This window comes from Strix aluco, chromosome 5 (assembly GCF_031877795.1).
Source record: "Strix aluco isolate bStrAlu1 chromosome 5, bStrAlu1.hap1, whole genome shotgun sequence".
In the NCBI taxonomy this organism is placed as follows: Eukaryota; Metazoa; Chordata; class Aves; order Strigiformes; family Strigidae; genus Strix; species Strix aluco.
Genome location: NC_133935.1, coordinates 12993119 through 13009080, shown reverse-complemented (window position 1 = coordinate 13009080; position 15962 = coordinate 12993119). Strand labels below are relative to the sequence as shown.

At 50.6% G+C, this 15962-nt stretch overlaps 2 protein-coding genes across 3 annotated transcripts in view; one reads left to right on the top strand and one right to left on the bottom strand.

The window, feature by feature from the left end:
* Positions 1-708: 708 nt before the first annotated feature.
* On the bottom strand, positions 709-11961 carry ADCK2 (aarF domain containing kinase 2). Its single transcript, XM_074825995.1, has 8 exons — positions 11044-11961; positions 10187-10333; positions 8524-8652; positions 7771-7866; positions 5475-5726; positions 3509-3637; positions 2825-2878; positions 709-1581 (listed from the first exon to the last, which is right to left on the bottom strand). The coding sequence occupies exons 1-8, from the start codon at positions 11959-11961 to the stop codon at positions 1438-1440; spliced, it is 1869 nt and encodes a 622-aa protein (XP_074682096.1). The 3' UTR covers positions 709-1437.
* A 2656-nt stretch (positions 11962-14617) lies between these two features.
* Positions 14618-15962, top strand: part of DENND2A (DENN domain containing 2A) — a 61592-nt gene continuing 60247 nt past the window's right edge. For both annotated transcript variants that reach the window (XM_074825991.1, XM_074825988.1), the window contains exon 1: positions 14618-14744. The gene's annotated coding sequence lies outside the window, so the exon portion shown is untranslated. The remainder of the gene's footprint in view (positions 14745-15962) is intronic.

The following is a 15962-nucleotide window of genomic DNA, read 5'->3' as shown; positions in this document are numbered from 1 at the left end:
AAATCATGTGCTAGTTAGGACAACAGTATACCTAGTTGTAAGTCTAACTAGACCTAGAAAAACAAGCCTAAAACTTAAAAGACATTGAACTCTGCTGCTGCTTTCATCCCTAAGCATTTGGAAAGGGAGTATGTAATGATTAAAGGAAAATACATGAAATATATTGAGCAGAACCTAAACTTATTTTTCAGACTTCATTTATATATCATTAATCATTATTTTATAGTCACCATAAACCAGCAGATTGTCTGCTTATGTACTTCCTCTCCATTGCTTAACCATCTGAAAACAGACCACTGCAGCCACCCTGTGCTGCTGCAATTTCACATACAGTATATCTGGGAATATATTTAGTGCTACAGTATTTCCAGTCATTCATAGACTGTATTTCTCACTATTAAAATACAGCCATAAAGTAATTTTAATATTACTATTAAAATAACTGACTGTAAAACCCATGTATGATCTAGCTCTTTTGCTGGCTTTATTTAATTTTAAACATTGACAATGTGTTTTCTATCCATTAGGAAAATGCTTGGACTCTTTGTTTTGCAAACTGCTGGAAACAAAACCCAAGCATTTGCATATTAGTTAAAGTTTTGAGTTGACTAGGGTCAGACTAGGGAGCAAGGGGGAGGGTGGTAGGAAGGAAGCACACAGAAAAGACATTTTTTTAAGGTTCGAAAGAAACTAAGACCAGTACAAATATTCCCAAAAGTTGTTTTTATTATGGAATTAGCTTTTCTGCCTAGGCAATTATTTTCTTATGCTGTTTATAATCCAGACTTCTATAGTATAGTATAGTGCTAGAGTATGGAAGTCTGAAAAATCAGATTGACTCGTCTGTTTTTATCATCCAAAATGACTAACAGACCACTCCATGCAGGATGTCAGGATACTTCTACAATAAAAGTAGAAGTTAAAACTACAAAAGACAAAAAGGTTTACTGGCTTTTTTCAGCCTGAATTAGTTGGTTAGGTAGTGTTAGAATATAATTTCTCATACCACAATGACAGATAAATCTGTAAATTAACTTTAAATATTTAACCTGATATATTTCAAAACAGACTTGATCAATGAACATCTTTTTAAAGGCTTTTAGACAAGTAACACTGCTTTTCTCATCAGGCTGCAGTGGTCTTGTGCACCTAAACTACATAATATGTCAGTTTAAAAACTATCAGAGCACATCAGCTCATAGAACCGTGTAGTGAGTCCAAACTCTCCAACTGTGCAGTCTTCCTGGTTTCTGGAATAGACCTTCTAATCATCCCATGCCTGGTGCTTGGCTGAAATGACTGAAGGCAACATTAATGGAGTAATTGCTGCATGGCATTTCCCCGAGATACATGTGACTTCTCACCTTCAACTTCTTTCTCTGTCAGCTCACAGACGGCAGAGGAAACCCTGCACAGTGAGAGGGCAGCCACAAGAGTCTATCTGAGAACAGAAGCTGAAGTTTTGATGAGCAGTGGTTTAGCTGCCTCTAGGATGTCCAGTTCAGGGTCCAGTGAACGACCAAGACCTTCCAGAACCATGATGGCAAAGATGATGGAAGCAAAATTGCTCTCGAGCTTCACCTAGAACCATAAGCAACTGAATGAACAGAGTGGACCTTTTTTTTTTTTTTTTTTGAGTCCATTCCACAGAGGCAACAGCTCTAGCTACACTGAGAGGGAAGGGAAGAGGCTGGGGAGAGCATACACACATCTGAAACTATCCTGCAACTCCAGCACTTGGAGTTTCAGGACACAATGAAATCTAACAGCAGGCCCAAAAATGAGACAACAGTTTCAGGGTAAGTGCCCTAAGGGAACCCAAGAGTTTGTTTTTCAGTTCCAAGAAGGGGGATGGAATTTTTTTCTTCCATACTGGAATAGCAGGAGCTTAGGAAAGCTCACCATTGCTAGTGTAGTTATAAGCTGCAGTAGCATCTAACATACCTGAACACATGCACTTGTCTAAAGGGGAGGTCACCTTCTGAACAGCCACCAGAGACCCCCATGAATCACAGAGGAAACGATCCTCTGCTCTGTGTGCAAACAAACTACTCCCCAGTTCCCAGCCAGGCACCAGGGTTGTTTCAAGGCATAACAGGGCAGTAAGAATTCATGGAGTTGGGAGGACTTGCTTTGTAAGGGCCTAAATTACATTTCATGTTATTAGAAACCAGCTTAATAAGGCTTAATGACAAAAACCTCTAACTAAGGAACGTTTAGGGGTACCATTTGCAGGCTGGGCAGCCCTGTGGCTGACATTCTCATCTCTAGTTAAGGCCACCACAGCTCTGTTGATTTCCAAAGTTGTTTCCAACCCTGGAAACTTGTTCCCCAAATACTATCGGTTATAGGAAGGAATCTTTGTTCTGTGAGCAACTCCTCACTTTTGAGGCCTCTAACAAACCAGTAAAACAGCCTAGTGCTGTTACATAACCACATATCAAGAAAGAGGTCCAGGGAAGAAAGCGTGCAATGATATAAAAGTGGAACATATATTAGATTTCATTTTCTGCTTCTAAGAGACTACAAAAGAGATAGGAAAAACTATGTGTTACAGCAACATTTCTTTTAGTAAATAGTATCAACCATTAAATGCAGCACTAAGACAAAACCCAACAAAACATAAATTGGCCTCAGGAGGGTACATATTAATCCCTGAGAAACAGTATGCCTGCAGCACCTGGATGCATTCCTGCAGCCCCCCTCCTAGCAGTTCCTTTCAGAAGTTACAGTCCCTCTCCTTGTCAGCCCTTCACGTTCCCAGCAGTTCTCCCTCCCTTAATGAGCTTCCAGCTGATGAAGGCAGATGGTGACAGGACCTCACCTTATGGGTCATCAGTAGTTTAAAGACATTTGAGAGGAGATTTGCCACCTGAAGCTGGAACACAAAAGGAGAAGTTAACAACTGATCAAAAAAAAGCTGTGGTCAAGAAGACTGAGCCAGGTGAGTGACAGGCAGGATTCTTCTAAGTGTTTGTTAGCATTTGGTTCTGGTGGTGGGACAAGATAGTTGGGCTGACAGCAGCTAACATGGAGGTATGATTCCCCCCCAACCCCACCCAGGATCCAGAGTTCAGCTGTGACCCACAGCTCTGCTTACCTGCCAGCCCAGGGAGGCTGAGCACGCCTGACCTCACAACATGCACTAATTTGCTCAACACCACCACACTACACTCTCTGAAGTACCCAGGCTGGCCTTAGCTAACAGGACACAAGCTGTAACATCACACTCCGCAACTCCTCACAGGGAACTGCAGATGTTAGAGATTAAAAAAAAAAAAACAACCCACAAACAAAAAACCCCCACAACCAAACACACACACTTTTTTTTAATTAGAAGGAAATAAGAAAGGATTTGTGGACTTTTGCTGCACCTGAGAGACTAAAAGCACCCCAGTACTGGTTGGTGGTGCTGAGGAGATCAGAGCTGGCCTTTCCACATGGATCATTCTGAAAGCCAAGTTGCACTGAACTGGAGGTAAGCGAGGGTGGGACACTGTGCACTTGCCTTTCCTAGGGCAATGGTGTTCCCCCGGACCTTGGTCACTAGTTCTGCCATTTCAGCTTTGAATCGCTCGATATCCTGGCACTGGTTAGCACGGGCATGATGAAGGATCAGTTCTGCCACTCTCTCCCCCTGTGAAAAGTCGAAAAGGAGAATCACAACTTGACCAGTGGTGCCAGCAGGCCTTCAGGAGCTGCACATCATCACTCCCAGCAGGCCTCTGCCGCACAGCTCCCTGGAGGAGCCGTACTGCAGGGAGAACTCCCAGGGCCATGTTCTCCCCTTCCAGCAACAGAGACCCAACGAATCAATAGAAGCAGGTGCAAAAAGAGCAGAACTGGTCCAAAAGTCTTAGCAGTTATCTGGCAAAACCCTCCTTATTTTTCTTGTAGGGTAGAACACAACAAAGATCAATCTCAGTGAGTCAGAAGTTTCAGGGGGAAAAATAAAACCCACAGGATTGGCATTTTCTTCTCAGCAGAGGAGATAAGGGAGCATAGAAGGGCATATATTAACCTCTCTTATGGGCTAAATCCAACCTTCCATATGCAAACTGCAGAGGAAGAGCGAGCTGATTCTACACCAGCAGATGCTTGGTGAGAAAGAGGGGGGAGCCATATTCAAGCTTCACTTGTGAGAGGCTTTATACCTCTTCTTGGAAGACATGTCTGACAGCAACGTACAGAGCCAGAGGCCCCAGGTTTGGCAGTGAGACTTGGTGTTGAAGTTTTTCACCTGCACATCATGAATTACACCCAGCCTGAGCCGTGCCTTCATGCATTTGCAATCAAGTGTTTGCAGTTTTTGCTTAGTAGCTGAGAAGTAAGTCTGGCAGCACAGGATGGGCCTGAATACACAGTTTAGCAGCAACACCTCGGTATGCTCCAGCAGATTAAACAGACCAAGTTAAAGCATGCCCCTCTTGAGATATGCTGGTGAGCCACCCAACCCACAGCTGAGAAACAGCAACATGCAAGTATGAGCACAGATGCTTGTTCTCAGAATGAGCAGGAGACATCAGCACTGGATTCTCTAGTCCATCTGAGAGTGTATTTTAAATAAGTGGGAAGATAAAGAAGTTCCCCTTATACAGAGGAGCTTGGCAGAGGCCAGACCCGCCCCCGCCCCATTTTGCTTCCTCTTTTCTACAGACGCTGACACAACAGCAGAATGGGGAATGGCATATGGGCTTTCCTGCAGCAAGGCTGCAGAAGGGAACGTGTGTGGAAGACCAAGATGTTAATCCATTCCCTCCTCTTGTCTAGCAAAACCTGGCAGATTCTGCAACAGTCTCAAGCGTGAGTGGCTCCCAGGCAGCCCTAACTTGCATCAGAAGCACTCCTAACCTGGGAGTGGCAGCCAGTGCTTCCCATTTATCACCTTCTGTCTCCTGGGCCACTGAAATCGCTCCACTCTGGGAGCCTCCTTGCTGTAGCTGAACATCTTACCCCTGTGTCTGGTGTAGCTTCCACGCTAGCAAGTCTCTTCTCCCCTCTTAGGGAGGTTTGCAAAAGGAAATCACAGAATTGTCTAGGTTGGAAAAGACCTTGAAGATCATCCAGTCCAACCATCAACCCAACATTAACAGTTCCCAACTACACCATATCCCTCAGCGCTAAGTTGACCCTACTCTTAAACACCTCCAGGGATGGGGACTCCACCACCTCCCTGGGCAGCCCATTCCAACACCTAACAACCCCTTCTGTAAAGAAATGCTTCCTAATATCTAGTCTAAACCTTCCCTGGCACAACCTGAGGCCATTCCCTCTTGTCCTATCGCTTATTACTTGGTTAAAGAGGCTCATCCCCAGCTCTCTGCAACCTCCTTTCAGGTAGTTGTAGAGGGCGATGAGGTCGCCCCTCAGCCTCCTCTTCTTCAAATGGAGAAAAAACTATCACTTGGGCCATCAGACTCCAGCTGTCTCCCTTCCGCACCCTCAGCTCCCCAGCCCCGTGCCAGAGGCCTCACCTGGCCCTGGACCACGGCCGTGAAAACTGCCCGGAAGTTCTGCATGTCGGTGCTCTGCAGCTCCGCCACGATGCCCGCGTCCAGCAGCACCAGGCAGAGCTGCCTGAGGGGCGGCTGCACTTCCACCACGAGCGTGTCACACAGGTCCACGATGGCTGTCTGCTCCTTGCAGCCAGGGCTGACACGGGCCATGCCTTGAACCAGGATGTTCCCAGGGTGCAGGTCAGCATGGACAAAGTTGTCAACAAAGACCTAGAGGACAGGCAAGTCTTAAAGCAGCTCATTCCCACCAAACATGCCCATGCCAAAACTCCCCTGGTCTGTTCACCGTCGTGTGCGTCATCCTAGGCAGCAACACAGCAAACGGCTCCTGCTGGAGACCAGCTGTGCTGAAACGGCACGGGTGCTACTCGCTCTAGGAGTCGGCAGGGCTGTGTGAAGCAATCCTGTGTGTTTGCTAGAGGTCAGGTAGGACAGCCAGGAGTCCCAGCAGGAACAGTAGCCCTCTTGGGCAATTAACCCTAAACTGGGGGCACACCGGTGGGTCCTGGCAAGGAGTAATGCAGTAAGGACGGGCCATTTGCCATTCAGTGGCATGGGTTATAGCAAATGGTTAAGTTTGTCTAGTCCAGGACATCAACCCACATCACAACTGTATTGAAAAATAAGAAAAATGAGTTGAGAGAAGAGGAAACAAATGTATGTAGTACTTCTCTGCCTCTGCTAGCAGTTAGCACCAGAAAGGACTAGCAAGAGGGCAAACACAAGACAGTGCCTTAGCCCTCCTGGCCTCCTGGGACTGCAGGACTTCCTGCCCCAAGGAGGTTTATTTCATGGATTTCTCCTACAAATTTGTCCAGTTGCCACATAAATAATTAGAGCTGTGTGAAAAAAGGAGGTTTTTTTAGGTGTTGCCTGCAAAAATGACCTCTGATAAATTTATGTCCTCCTCATTGGTCTGTTTTGAGAAACCATACACAATAGATCCAAACTCAGTCTCATGCACTCATGACTGCATATATCTGTCATAAGCTACTCATTTGTCTGCTTTCCAGAGTTAAGAGTCCAAATAATTTCACCATTCCAGTATGGAAGCCATTCCACACCAGTAATCACCCTAGGTGCCTTCCTCTGCACCCCTTCTAGTTATATTACAGCCCTTGAAATGGAGGGTCCTGGACAGTGTGGGACTGGAACTGCACAGAGTATTCAAGAAACAGGTTTTGGTTGGGGTTTTTTTGTTGGTTTTGGTTGGTTGGTTTGTTTTGGGTTTTTTCCCCACCCCCCCCAAAGAAACAGCCATAATGTTGTTTCTTCGCTCCAATTCTTTTCTACTCCTAAAATTTGGGGTTTTTGCTTTGCTCCTAACCATTGATTCCAATGTTGGTGTAAAAACTATTCTAGTTCCACCATTGCTTTTCTGAGTGGTAAAAGCAATTTCAGAGTCTGTCATACTACACAGAGTCAGAACTGCAGGCCTCCCCATCACCCCAGCATGATGTTGCAGTTATCAGCTGAATTTCATCTGACACTTACTGCCCACGCATTCAGTACTGTGAGGCTCTTTCGCAACTCCTCCCTGTTAGTTCTCATGGTTCCTCACGAGACAATTGTGTCACCCTCTCAATACTCCTTTTCAGATCATTTGTGATTATTTCAACCACAGATGAACTAGACAGACAGAAGCTGAATCATAAGCTGAATCTGGCCAGGTTTGTTTTCTTTACTCCGTATTTAGTTCTTCCTTAAAAAAAGGCAGTTTTGGAGGAGGATTCAATACATGAAGAAACTAGCTAGCTGTTTTCCCTGTGAGTTGCATCCATAGTCTCTACAGAGAGCATGATATTTGCTAATTACATTGCACTTTATAGTACTTGGGCAATATGTGAATATTCATTAAATAGATCAGTGGGTTTCCTAAGCAATGCACTGATCAAGTTGAATAGGATGACCCTACTGTGTGCAAGCAGATCGCCCTTCTGCAGTGGAAGAAGCTCCGTGTCAAAGTCTACAGGAGTGGTGTGTCTAGCCCAGGCTTTACTCAGACCTTGTGTCACACTGCACATGAAGTACAGCCCCTCCCTCTGCCAGTTCAGGAGCTCCACAGTGTTCAAACAGCCCACGTCACAGGTTACCACAAGATACCTGGCATTCACGGGCTGGCTCTCCGTGGGGAGAAGGGTAGGAGACAAAGGAAGCAAACAGGTTCTCTCTTTAGTCCTGTTGTCTTATTACCCCAACTGAACAGCTTCTGCAGGAAGACAGCCTTCACTTCCAGCCTCAGCCAAGTGCCTACCATCTTTAGAAGCATGTCCATGCCCATCTTTGCAATTCTCTTCCTCAGCTCTGTGGCAATCTCGGCATGCAGGTAGTGCGAAATAGGCTCACTCTCCTGAAAAAGATGGAGCTGGAGTCAAACACACCCTGTGTCCCACCTTCAACCACACCTTTACCTAGGTGCCCAGAACTGAGGGAAGGTGGTAAGAATACCCTAAGAAGGACCTGCTCAGCAGCGGCTGGACCTACTGTGATGGAGAACATCAGAGAAGCAAGGGTTTGTTCTTTGGAAAGGCAGTGATATAGCCTGGGGCAGAAATATTCTTGCCAGGATCACATGCATGAAAACTAAGGCTGAGGGTAGCTTTTGTCTGTGACTCAAAAAGCCACAAGGGAAGTGAGGCAAGCATCAGAAAGGGTCAGATCGCTGGGCTCCTTGCTTTGACCCACCACAGCAGAGAGCTGAAGCGTGGTGTTGGTTTGCAAAGCACAGGCAAGCGCATGGTGGCTGGACACACTGCTGGTCTGCTTGGTTTCAGGCCAAGTGTTCACTTCTGTATGGAGTTGTCTGCAACCTGTCTTCCGGGATGCACTGTTTACAAACAGAGAGAGTGGAAGAGATGCTGAGGAAGGACACCAATCTCTTTAAGCAAATAAGAGAAAAGTATCCTTCTGCCTCTGATCGATCGCTCCTTCTCAAAGAACACCCCTTGACATGTTCTCCTAAGCACCTTCTCATTGCTACCACTGTTCCAAGACCCTCAATTCTTACCTCAAATGTTTCCACTAGAACATCTGTCGTTACCAAAGGCCGAACGGGAGTTGGAAACTTCACAAAATTGACATCTAGAAAATTTTGTCGGAAGCGCTCCAGATTTCTGGCTTCGTAGCGTAAGTCAATCTCAAGGGAGAAAAAGTAGGTTGGAAATTAGATGCAATTAGAATTAGATCTTCAGGATCCTGTATGAAGATATGACTGTACGGTGCAATACTCAATACCAACACAACTAGTCAGAGAGCCAGAAAGAAAACAAAAGAGTGGTGCTTCTTACATGCTTATAGCTTTCCTGATGGAAGAGTAGAGTAACAGACTGGGTAACAGCTGGCCCACAACCCAGCACCTTCGAAATACGGGTGACTCTTACTACAGGCGTGGTGTCTCCAAACAGACCAGGGCTGAATTATTTTCAAGGGTAAAACAGATCCTGAACCAAAGCTTACTGTCCAAATAGCAAAGCAGGCAGAAAAGGTGGAATTGCAGCCTTAGCCTCACTTTACAGATAGGCAGCCACAGCAGGAAGAAACATGATGTAACACATGTAAATTAATCCACTATGCAAAGTCCTGGCCCCAGCTCTTCAGTGATGTGGTGCCTTCACACAAGGGCATCTCTCCTGCCCACTGCTGCTGCCCAAGGAGGCAGGATAACCTGGCCTCCCCTCTCTCATCTGGCAGTGGGGAATATCCCAGGAATATGTGTTCTTTCAAAGAGAAATGGAAGGAAATTACAACAAGCCTATCTGATGCTCTCCTAAATCCTCAGTCTTCAGAGCATACACCAAAAGCTCTGCCAGACTGAACCGGTGCTACTGATCTCAAGTCACATCTGAATACAGTCAACAGTTTACAACTTGGATTTACTGTGCAAATTTTTTTTGCAATAGCAGAAAAGAATTAAGGCTTTCAAAAGCTTATAACAGGCTTCAGACTCTGCAGTCTAGTCACAAAAATGAAATTAGCAGATAATGGTTCATTTTAATAGAACCATAAGCCTAATTAAGCCTGTGGTGAAATCTTTGTAAGTTTGGTAGTAAGGACGTTTCCAGACTATGTCTTTATAAGACATTACTAAATCAGGATGTTTTCAGATCTATCTGTAAAGCTTAACTTTACCGATACTATGAGTGATGATAATACAACATAGGATGTATTATTAACTTATGTAAAAGTGTATTAGTTATGCCAATACATATACCTCAGCGCTAACGAACATGACCAGTGAGCAGATTGTAAACGAATGTGTAGGACTGAAGAGTAAAAACACACATCTGAGCACTTGTTTGGAGAGATTCTTTTCCTAAGGAGAGGTCTCTCACCAGTGTTCATCTTTCATAATGCTGCAAAAAGGACTGAGACTATGGCTAGCTAGCTGTTCACGCTGTTCACTAGAAAACAGATCCAAAGTCTAAAAAAATATTTTAAAATCTAATAAAGATTGTTAAATTTTTTCATTGGTTTGCTTTTTTACTCTGGGAGCATATAAGCTTTCCTACAGTAACATTACGTGACTGATTAGCATAAAGAACATAACTAAAGAACAAGCAAGCCTTCATCTAAGCCTTTAAAAAGTAGCAGTATGAGCAGTTAGAGCTAGCCAGGAGCAAGACAAAGGGCTGTTTTGTTTCAGTATGTGGGGACCATGGCATGGCACGCACCTGCTGAATCATAAGCTTCTCAAACTCCTCCACAATTTCTGTCAAACTGAGCCACTTGAATCCAGGGAGAAGTCCAATGATGTGGCTACCCATCTTCATGAGAAACAGATCCATCTGGACTTGGTGGACCAGCCCAGGGTGCAGGACCTGCACAAGAATGAACAGTGGCAAGATCAGCTCCCCAAACACTCCATTTCAATCAGCTCAAGTGATACTTTCCAAAAAGACAGAACACAGCCTATTAGGCTGGGAGCTAACAACGCTTCCCCAGCTAGTCCTCAGAAGAAATCACATTTTGCCATGTATTAAGTTGTAAAGAAACATTTCATAATTGTCAAATGGAATATATCTGTGCTGGAGACTAGTCTCACCCAATGTCATTTTCCACTATTTTCATGCTCCCACCCTCTCCCTGCCATGTAGTACTGACTAGTATTTGGAGCAGCTCAAATATAACATTTCTTTAAATAAACTTTGCTGGAAAGAACCTATCTGTTCCAGATTTTTTCATGTGAGCAGAGAAGGGGTTTCATTGTCTGGAAGGTAAAACCAAGCTTAAATATCCATTCTTTTAATCTAAATTGGGCTGTTGTAAGCATTTCTGGTATCCACATGCCACGTCAAATGGTGCCATAGGCACTGAGTGTACTTGAGCTCTCCGGGCTGGGAAGAGCTGGGGCCACCAGAAGTCTGGATCGCAGCTGGCTGGAACCAAAGCACTGAGAAAAGACACCCAGGGAGATGAGCATCACTACTGTCACTCTACCTGCCCCTAGCTAGCTTCTCATCTCCCTGGGAATTAACTGGCCTTATCCAGCATGCTCCATTGTCACACATCTACCGGTCAGATGACTTACTTTAATGGCTACAGGCGTGAGATGTCTGGCTGACGAAGGATTTGCGTTCAGGAGTGGTTTGGCCATCTGCTCCATAAGGGACGTCCCGCTCACAGGGCTTCCCCGGGAGCAGTCTGCTGGGCTCAGCTCCACCCTGCTCCGCTCCTCCCGCATCTCCTCACTCTTCCTCCTCCTCAGCCACCTGAGGAGGCCTCTAAAGCCTGACACTTCCCATGCTTCAAAAGCAGACCTTAATTCTGAGCGCTGCACTAGCTCCTTGGCCTGGGAGCCCGTGATAGCCGTGAGGTCAGCATAGGCTTTATACACCTGGGCGACGCAGCCCGAGCCCACCGGCTCCCGGCTTTGGAACTCGAGGATGCCCGTCCAGTCCTCGCCAAAGGCCTTCCTCAAGAGCTCATCGGTGTGGGCCCACGGGTGTGGGCTCACCTCGACGTGCAGCTTAGAGAACTCATCGCAGAAGGCCTCGGAGAAGAGGTCCCTCCGGGTGCTGGCCCACTGGCCCAGCTTGACACAGGTGGGGCCGGCGGCCTCGGCCGCCCTCCGCAGCAGCCGCAGCCACAGGGCGCCCAGGCCAGGCCACAGGCGGCTCAGCGGGTAGAGCAGCAGCAGGGGGCCGAAGCGCAGCAGCAACCCGCAGGCCCGCAAACCCAACCGGAGCGCCAGACCCAAGCGCCGCAGCGGCCCCCGGGCCGGCCGCTCCGGCCCGCGCTCCCCCGCCCACACCGGCCGCCGCTGCCCCGGCCTCTCCTTCCAGCCGGTCGCAGCGGGCACCACCAAGGCCACCGCGACCCAGCGCCCGGCGCGCAGCCCGCCGCGCCCCGCCGCCGCCCAGCAGGCCGGCGCCCCCCTCGCCCCAGCGGCCCGCCCGAGGAGGGGGCGCGGGAGCGGCAATAAGCGCGCGGCGCCGCCCGCCACCATCGCCCGCCGCCGGTAACGGCCGCCCGGGGCCCGGCGGGGCGGGGCAGAGCGGCGGGGCCAGCCAATCAGCGCCGGCGGGCGGGGGCGGCCCGCCCCTTAAAGGGACAGGAGCGACCTCCCGGGAGGAGTGAGGCGACTGTTCCCGCCTCGCAGGTGGCACCTGAGGCCTGTGGGGGAGGAGCTCGCCTGAGCCGCAGCCCCCCGAGAGGGAGCGTCCCCCCAGGCTCAGGCTGTACCAAAGGAAGCCCCTGCCCTCCTGTCACCGGGCTCCTGCTGATGAGAGGGGAGGGGTCTGCTGGAGAGCTGCCAGTCAGAGAGGGACCTGGGGGTGTTGATTGACAGCCGGCTGAACATGAGCCAGCAGTGTGCCCAGGTGGCCAAGAAGGCCAATGGCATCCTGGCTTGTGTCAGCCATAGCGTGGCCAGCAGGGACAGGGAAGTGATCTTACCCCTGTACTCGGCACTGGTGAGGCCGCACCTCGATTACTGTGTTCAGTTTTGTGCCCCTCACTACAAAAAGGACATTGAATTATTCGAGCGTGTCCAGAGAAGGGCAACGAAGCTGGTGCAGGGTCTGGAGCACAGGTCGTACGAGGAGCGGCTGAGGGAACTGGGGGGGTTTAGTCTGGAGAAGAGGAGGCTAAGGGGAGACCTCATCGCCCTCTACAACTACCTGAAAGGAGGTTGCAGAGAGCTGGGGATGAGCCTCTTTAACCAAGTAATGAGTGATAGGACAAGAGGGAATGGCCTCAAGTTGTGCCAGGGAAGGTTTAGACTGGATATTAGGAAGCATTTCTTTCCAGAACGGGTTGTTAGGCGTTGGAATGGGCTGCCCAGGGAGGTGATGGACTCCCCATCCCTGGAGGTGTTCAAGAGGCGGGTTGACATAGCGCTGAGGGATATGGTGTAGTTGGGAACTGTCAGTGCTAAGTTAATGGTTGGACTAGATGATCTTCAAGGTCCCTTCCAACCTAGATGATTCTGTGATTCTGTGATTTTGACAGTGGCGGTGAGCTCGTGCCATCTTGGCTTTGAGCCTCCCTTGGCTGGGACCAGCCAGTGGATCAACTACAGGTGAAATGAGGGGGTGGACACACGCAGGGGGTACTTCAGCCATTGCAAGGTGGCAGCTGCCTCTCCTTTCTTCCACTGTAAGAGAAGCCAGTGATTACCTTTTTATTTTTAAGCAAAAGCTGAGGCTTTCTAGTGGTAGCCTGATGCTGGCGAGTGAACTGCTGTGTTTATTAGTGGCTTCCTCAGTGTGGTATTAATGAAACAGTCAGAGCTTTGAGTAATGGCAGTATTTGAGGGCACATGACAGTGTATCACTACTAGTAAAAGAAATTAAAATCACAAGCCTGCGGAGGTGATGATGGTAGTTCAGTAGAGCCAAGGAGCTGTTTCATCCTCCAGGCTTGCCCTGAACCTTGGGCTTTCTGCCCCACAGATGATGGCAGTGCTGGGCCTCCTGCTTATTCCAGAGTCCGCTGGTGATATATGAACCTCATTTGTAATCACACTGCTAGAGAGGATTGCTCATTTCCTTCGCAGAGGACACATGCCTTTTATAAATCGAAACTAATGCGCCCACAGCCAAGGATGCAGCTGACAACGACATCATCCCTGTCTCCCTTTTGGGAGTTTTTGCATAGGTGACCGCAACCTGTCAAGGAGTGTGTTTTAGGGGACAGCCACCACAAAGGTTGCCATCACTGCAGTTCAGCAAAGCTACTGTCTCGTGCAGGGAGGCTTTGGGCTGGGAGCTGTGGCCTTTCACACTGAGAGTTGGGCTGGTTCCCAGCTTTGGGTGCACGCTTCTACTCGGAGGGAAAAAAAAAAAATAAAAATTCTCCTTTCTAGTATTTTTAATGTACCCTGGGAACCAAAAGCCTGTAGGAAGAACGAATCTACTTCCCAATCCAGATCCCTCGCTGGCTTTAACGGGTAGCTCCGACCTGACCAAGCAAACCCCTGTGCCAACAGGGAGCTGGATCCTGGCCCGGCGCAGCCACGGGCCCGCTGACGGACGCCGTGCCGCAGGCTCGGGGCTCTCCCGGCCGGCCGCTGCCCGGTGAGGCGGCTGCGAGCTGGCCGGGCGCCGCCACCGGTTCCTCCCGCAGCGGGGGGCCGCTGGAGGAACTGGTGCCGTGTTGGTGGCAAGTAAGGACTTTCCCTCTGGTATGTCTGTTTGCAGCCAGGCGCCTTGTCTCTTTTTTAAAACTTCTGGCCTTGCCACCGGCATCCCATTCACCTCCGGGCATCCCCCTCACCTCCGGGCACCCCCTCTCACCTCGGGCACCCCCCCTCACCTGCAGACAGTCCCCCTCACCTCGGGCACACCCCTCATCTCGGGGACCCCTCCTCACCTCGGGGACCCCCCCACCTCCGGGCACCCCCTCTCACCCCCCCCACCCCCCCCCCCCCCGCACCTGCAGACAGTCCCCCTCACCTCGGGGACCCCCCTCACCTCGGGCAGCCCCCCGCCGCACCCCCCGCGGACGCCGGCCGGCCGGCAGCGCAGGACGCGGCACTCCGCGGACCGGGGGGCGGTCGCGGTTGCCGAGGCGGCGGGGCGGGGCGGGGCGGCGCTCCCGCCGGAGAGCGGCGGGCCGGGGCCGGGGCCGGGGCCGGGGCCGGCGGGGGGCGGTGGCAGCGGCGCGGCGCTGCATGGCGCGGCGGGCGGGGAGCCCCCAGCCGCGCGTCCGCACGCCGCCAGCCCGGCGCCCGGCGCCGCCGCCGCCATGCCGGGGCACGGCCCCCCACCCCCGCCGCCGCCGAGGAAGGTAGGGGGGCGCGGAGGGGTCCCCGTGGCGGGGCCGGGCAGGCGGCGGGCGTTACCGGGGAAGAGCGAGCGGGCGGGCGGGCAGAGGTGCTGGGAGGCAGCCCGCCGTTGGGCGCGGAGGATCGGTGCCGCTCCAAAATTTCTCTTAATCCCTTTTTCCTTCAGCCCCCCAAATTGGCTTTTCTTCCCCCCGGTTCGGCTGTAAAGACGGAAACCGGGGGGCGTGAGCTGAACACCCCCCACCACCACCACCCCTCTCCCGGCCGCTGAGGGCACGGCCGCGCACCCCCGGTGCTTTCCCGCCGGGACGGGGAGGGCTCGGCCGCTGCTCCCTCCGTCCCCGCCGGGTGCGGGTGGGCCGGGTCGGCTGCCGGAGCGGTGCTCGGCCGCGGGCGGGTGGCAAAGGGGCTGAGGAGACGTGGGAGCTGCTGAAAAGCCGACCCAAGTGGTTCGGGAGCGGTGGGGCGGAGGAGCAGAGGCAGCCCAGCCACCCAGCATGGGGCCCCTGGGTGAACTCAGCCCTGGCTCGGTCTCCGGCAACAAAAAAGATGAGGAAACGCTAAGCAAATTCTTTGGGGGAAACCTGGGCCCTGCTGGAGCAAGCAGCAGAGTCCTCCTCAGTTTCAGCAAAGTTCTGAATCCCTCGGTGTTTGTAGCTCTGCATTTCTCCCTTTCTGCTCTGGATAGCCTGCTTTTCTCTTCCTTTGCCTTCAGCAGTAGGAAACGTCTGCACTTGGGTGCAGCCTGTAGCTTAACGGGGTGGCATTTCTAACTCCCACTTGGGATCCATGAGAATATTCACCTGTCCTGGGGGAAGAAATGCCAGCTTGCCTTCCTGCTCTGGTACCCCGGGAAAATGGGCGCTAATGGAGTTGGTGGAGGGGAACGGTGGTTGGGAAGGGAACAGGGAAGAATTTACAGCTGTCTGCTGCCGTGGTCCCAGGGTGTCAAATGCAAATGGGAAGGTAAACCGTGCAGGGTGTATCTGGGATGCTTTCGGAGGTTTTGGTGTTATGAGTCGCCAAGGAGCCTGACCCTTGATGCCGGGTGCTGGAAAAGGGATGGTCTAGGGGGGATTGGGGCTTTCTGACTGCTTGGAGCGGCGCTGGAGCCTTGCAGGAGCAAGTAGTAAGTGCTAAGCATGGGGCGCTTAATCCTCCTCTTTACAAGAGCACAGCTTGTTTTGTGGACAGGTGAGCAAGTTGTCTGGGAGCTGTTC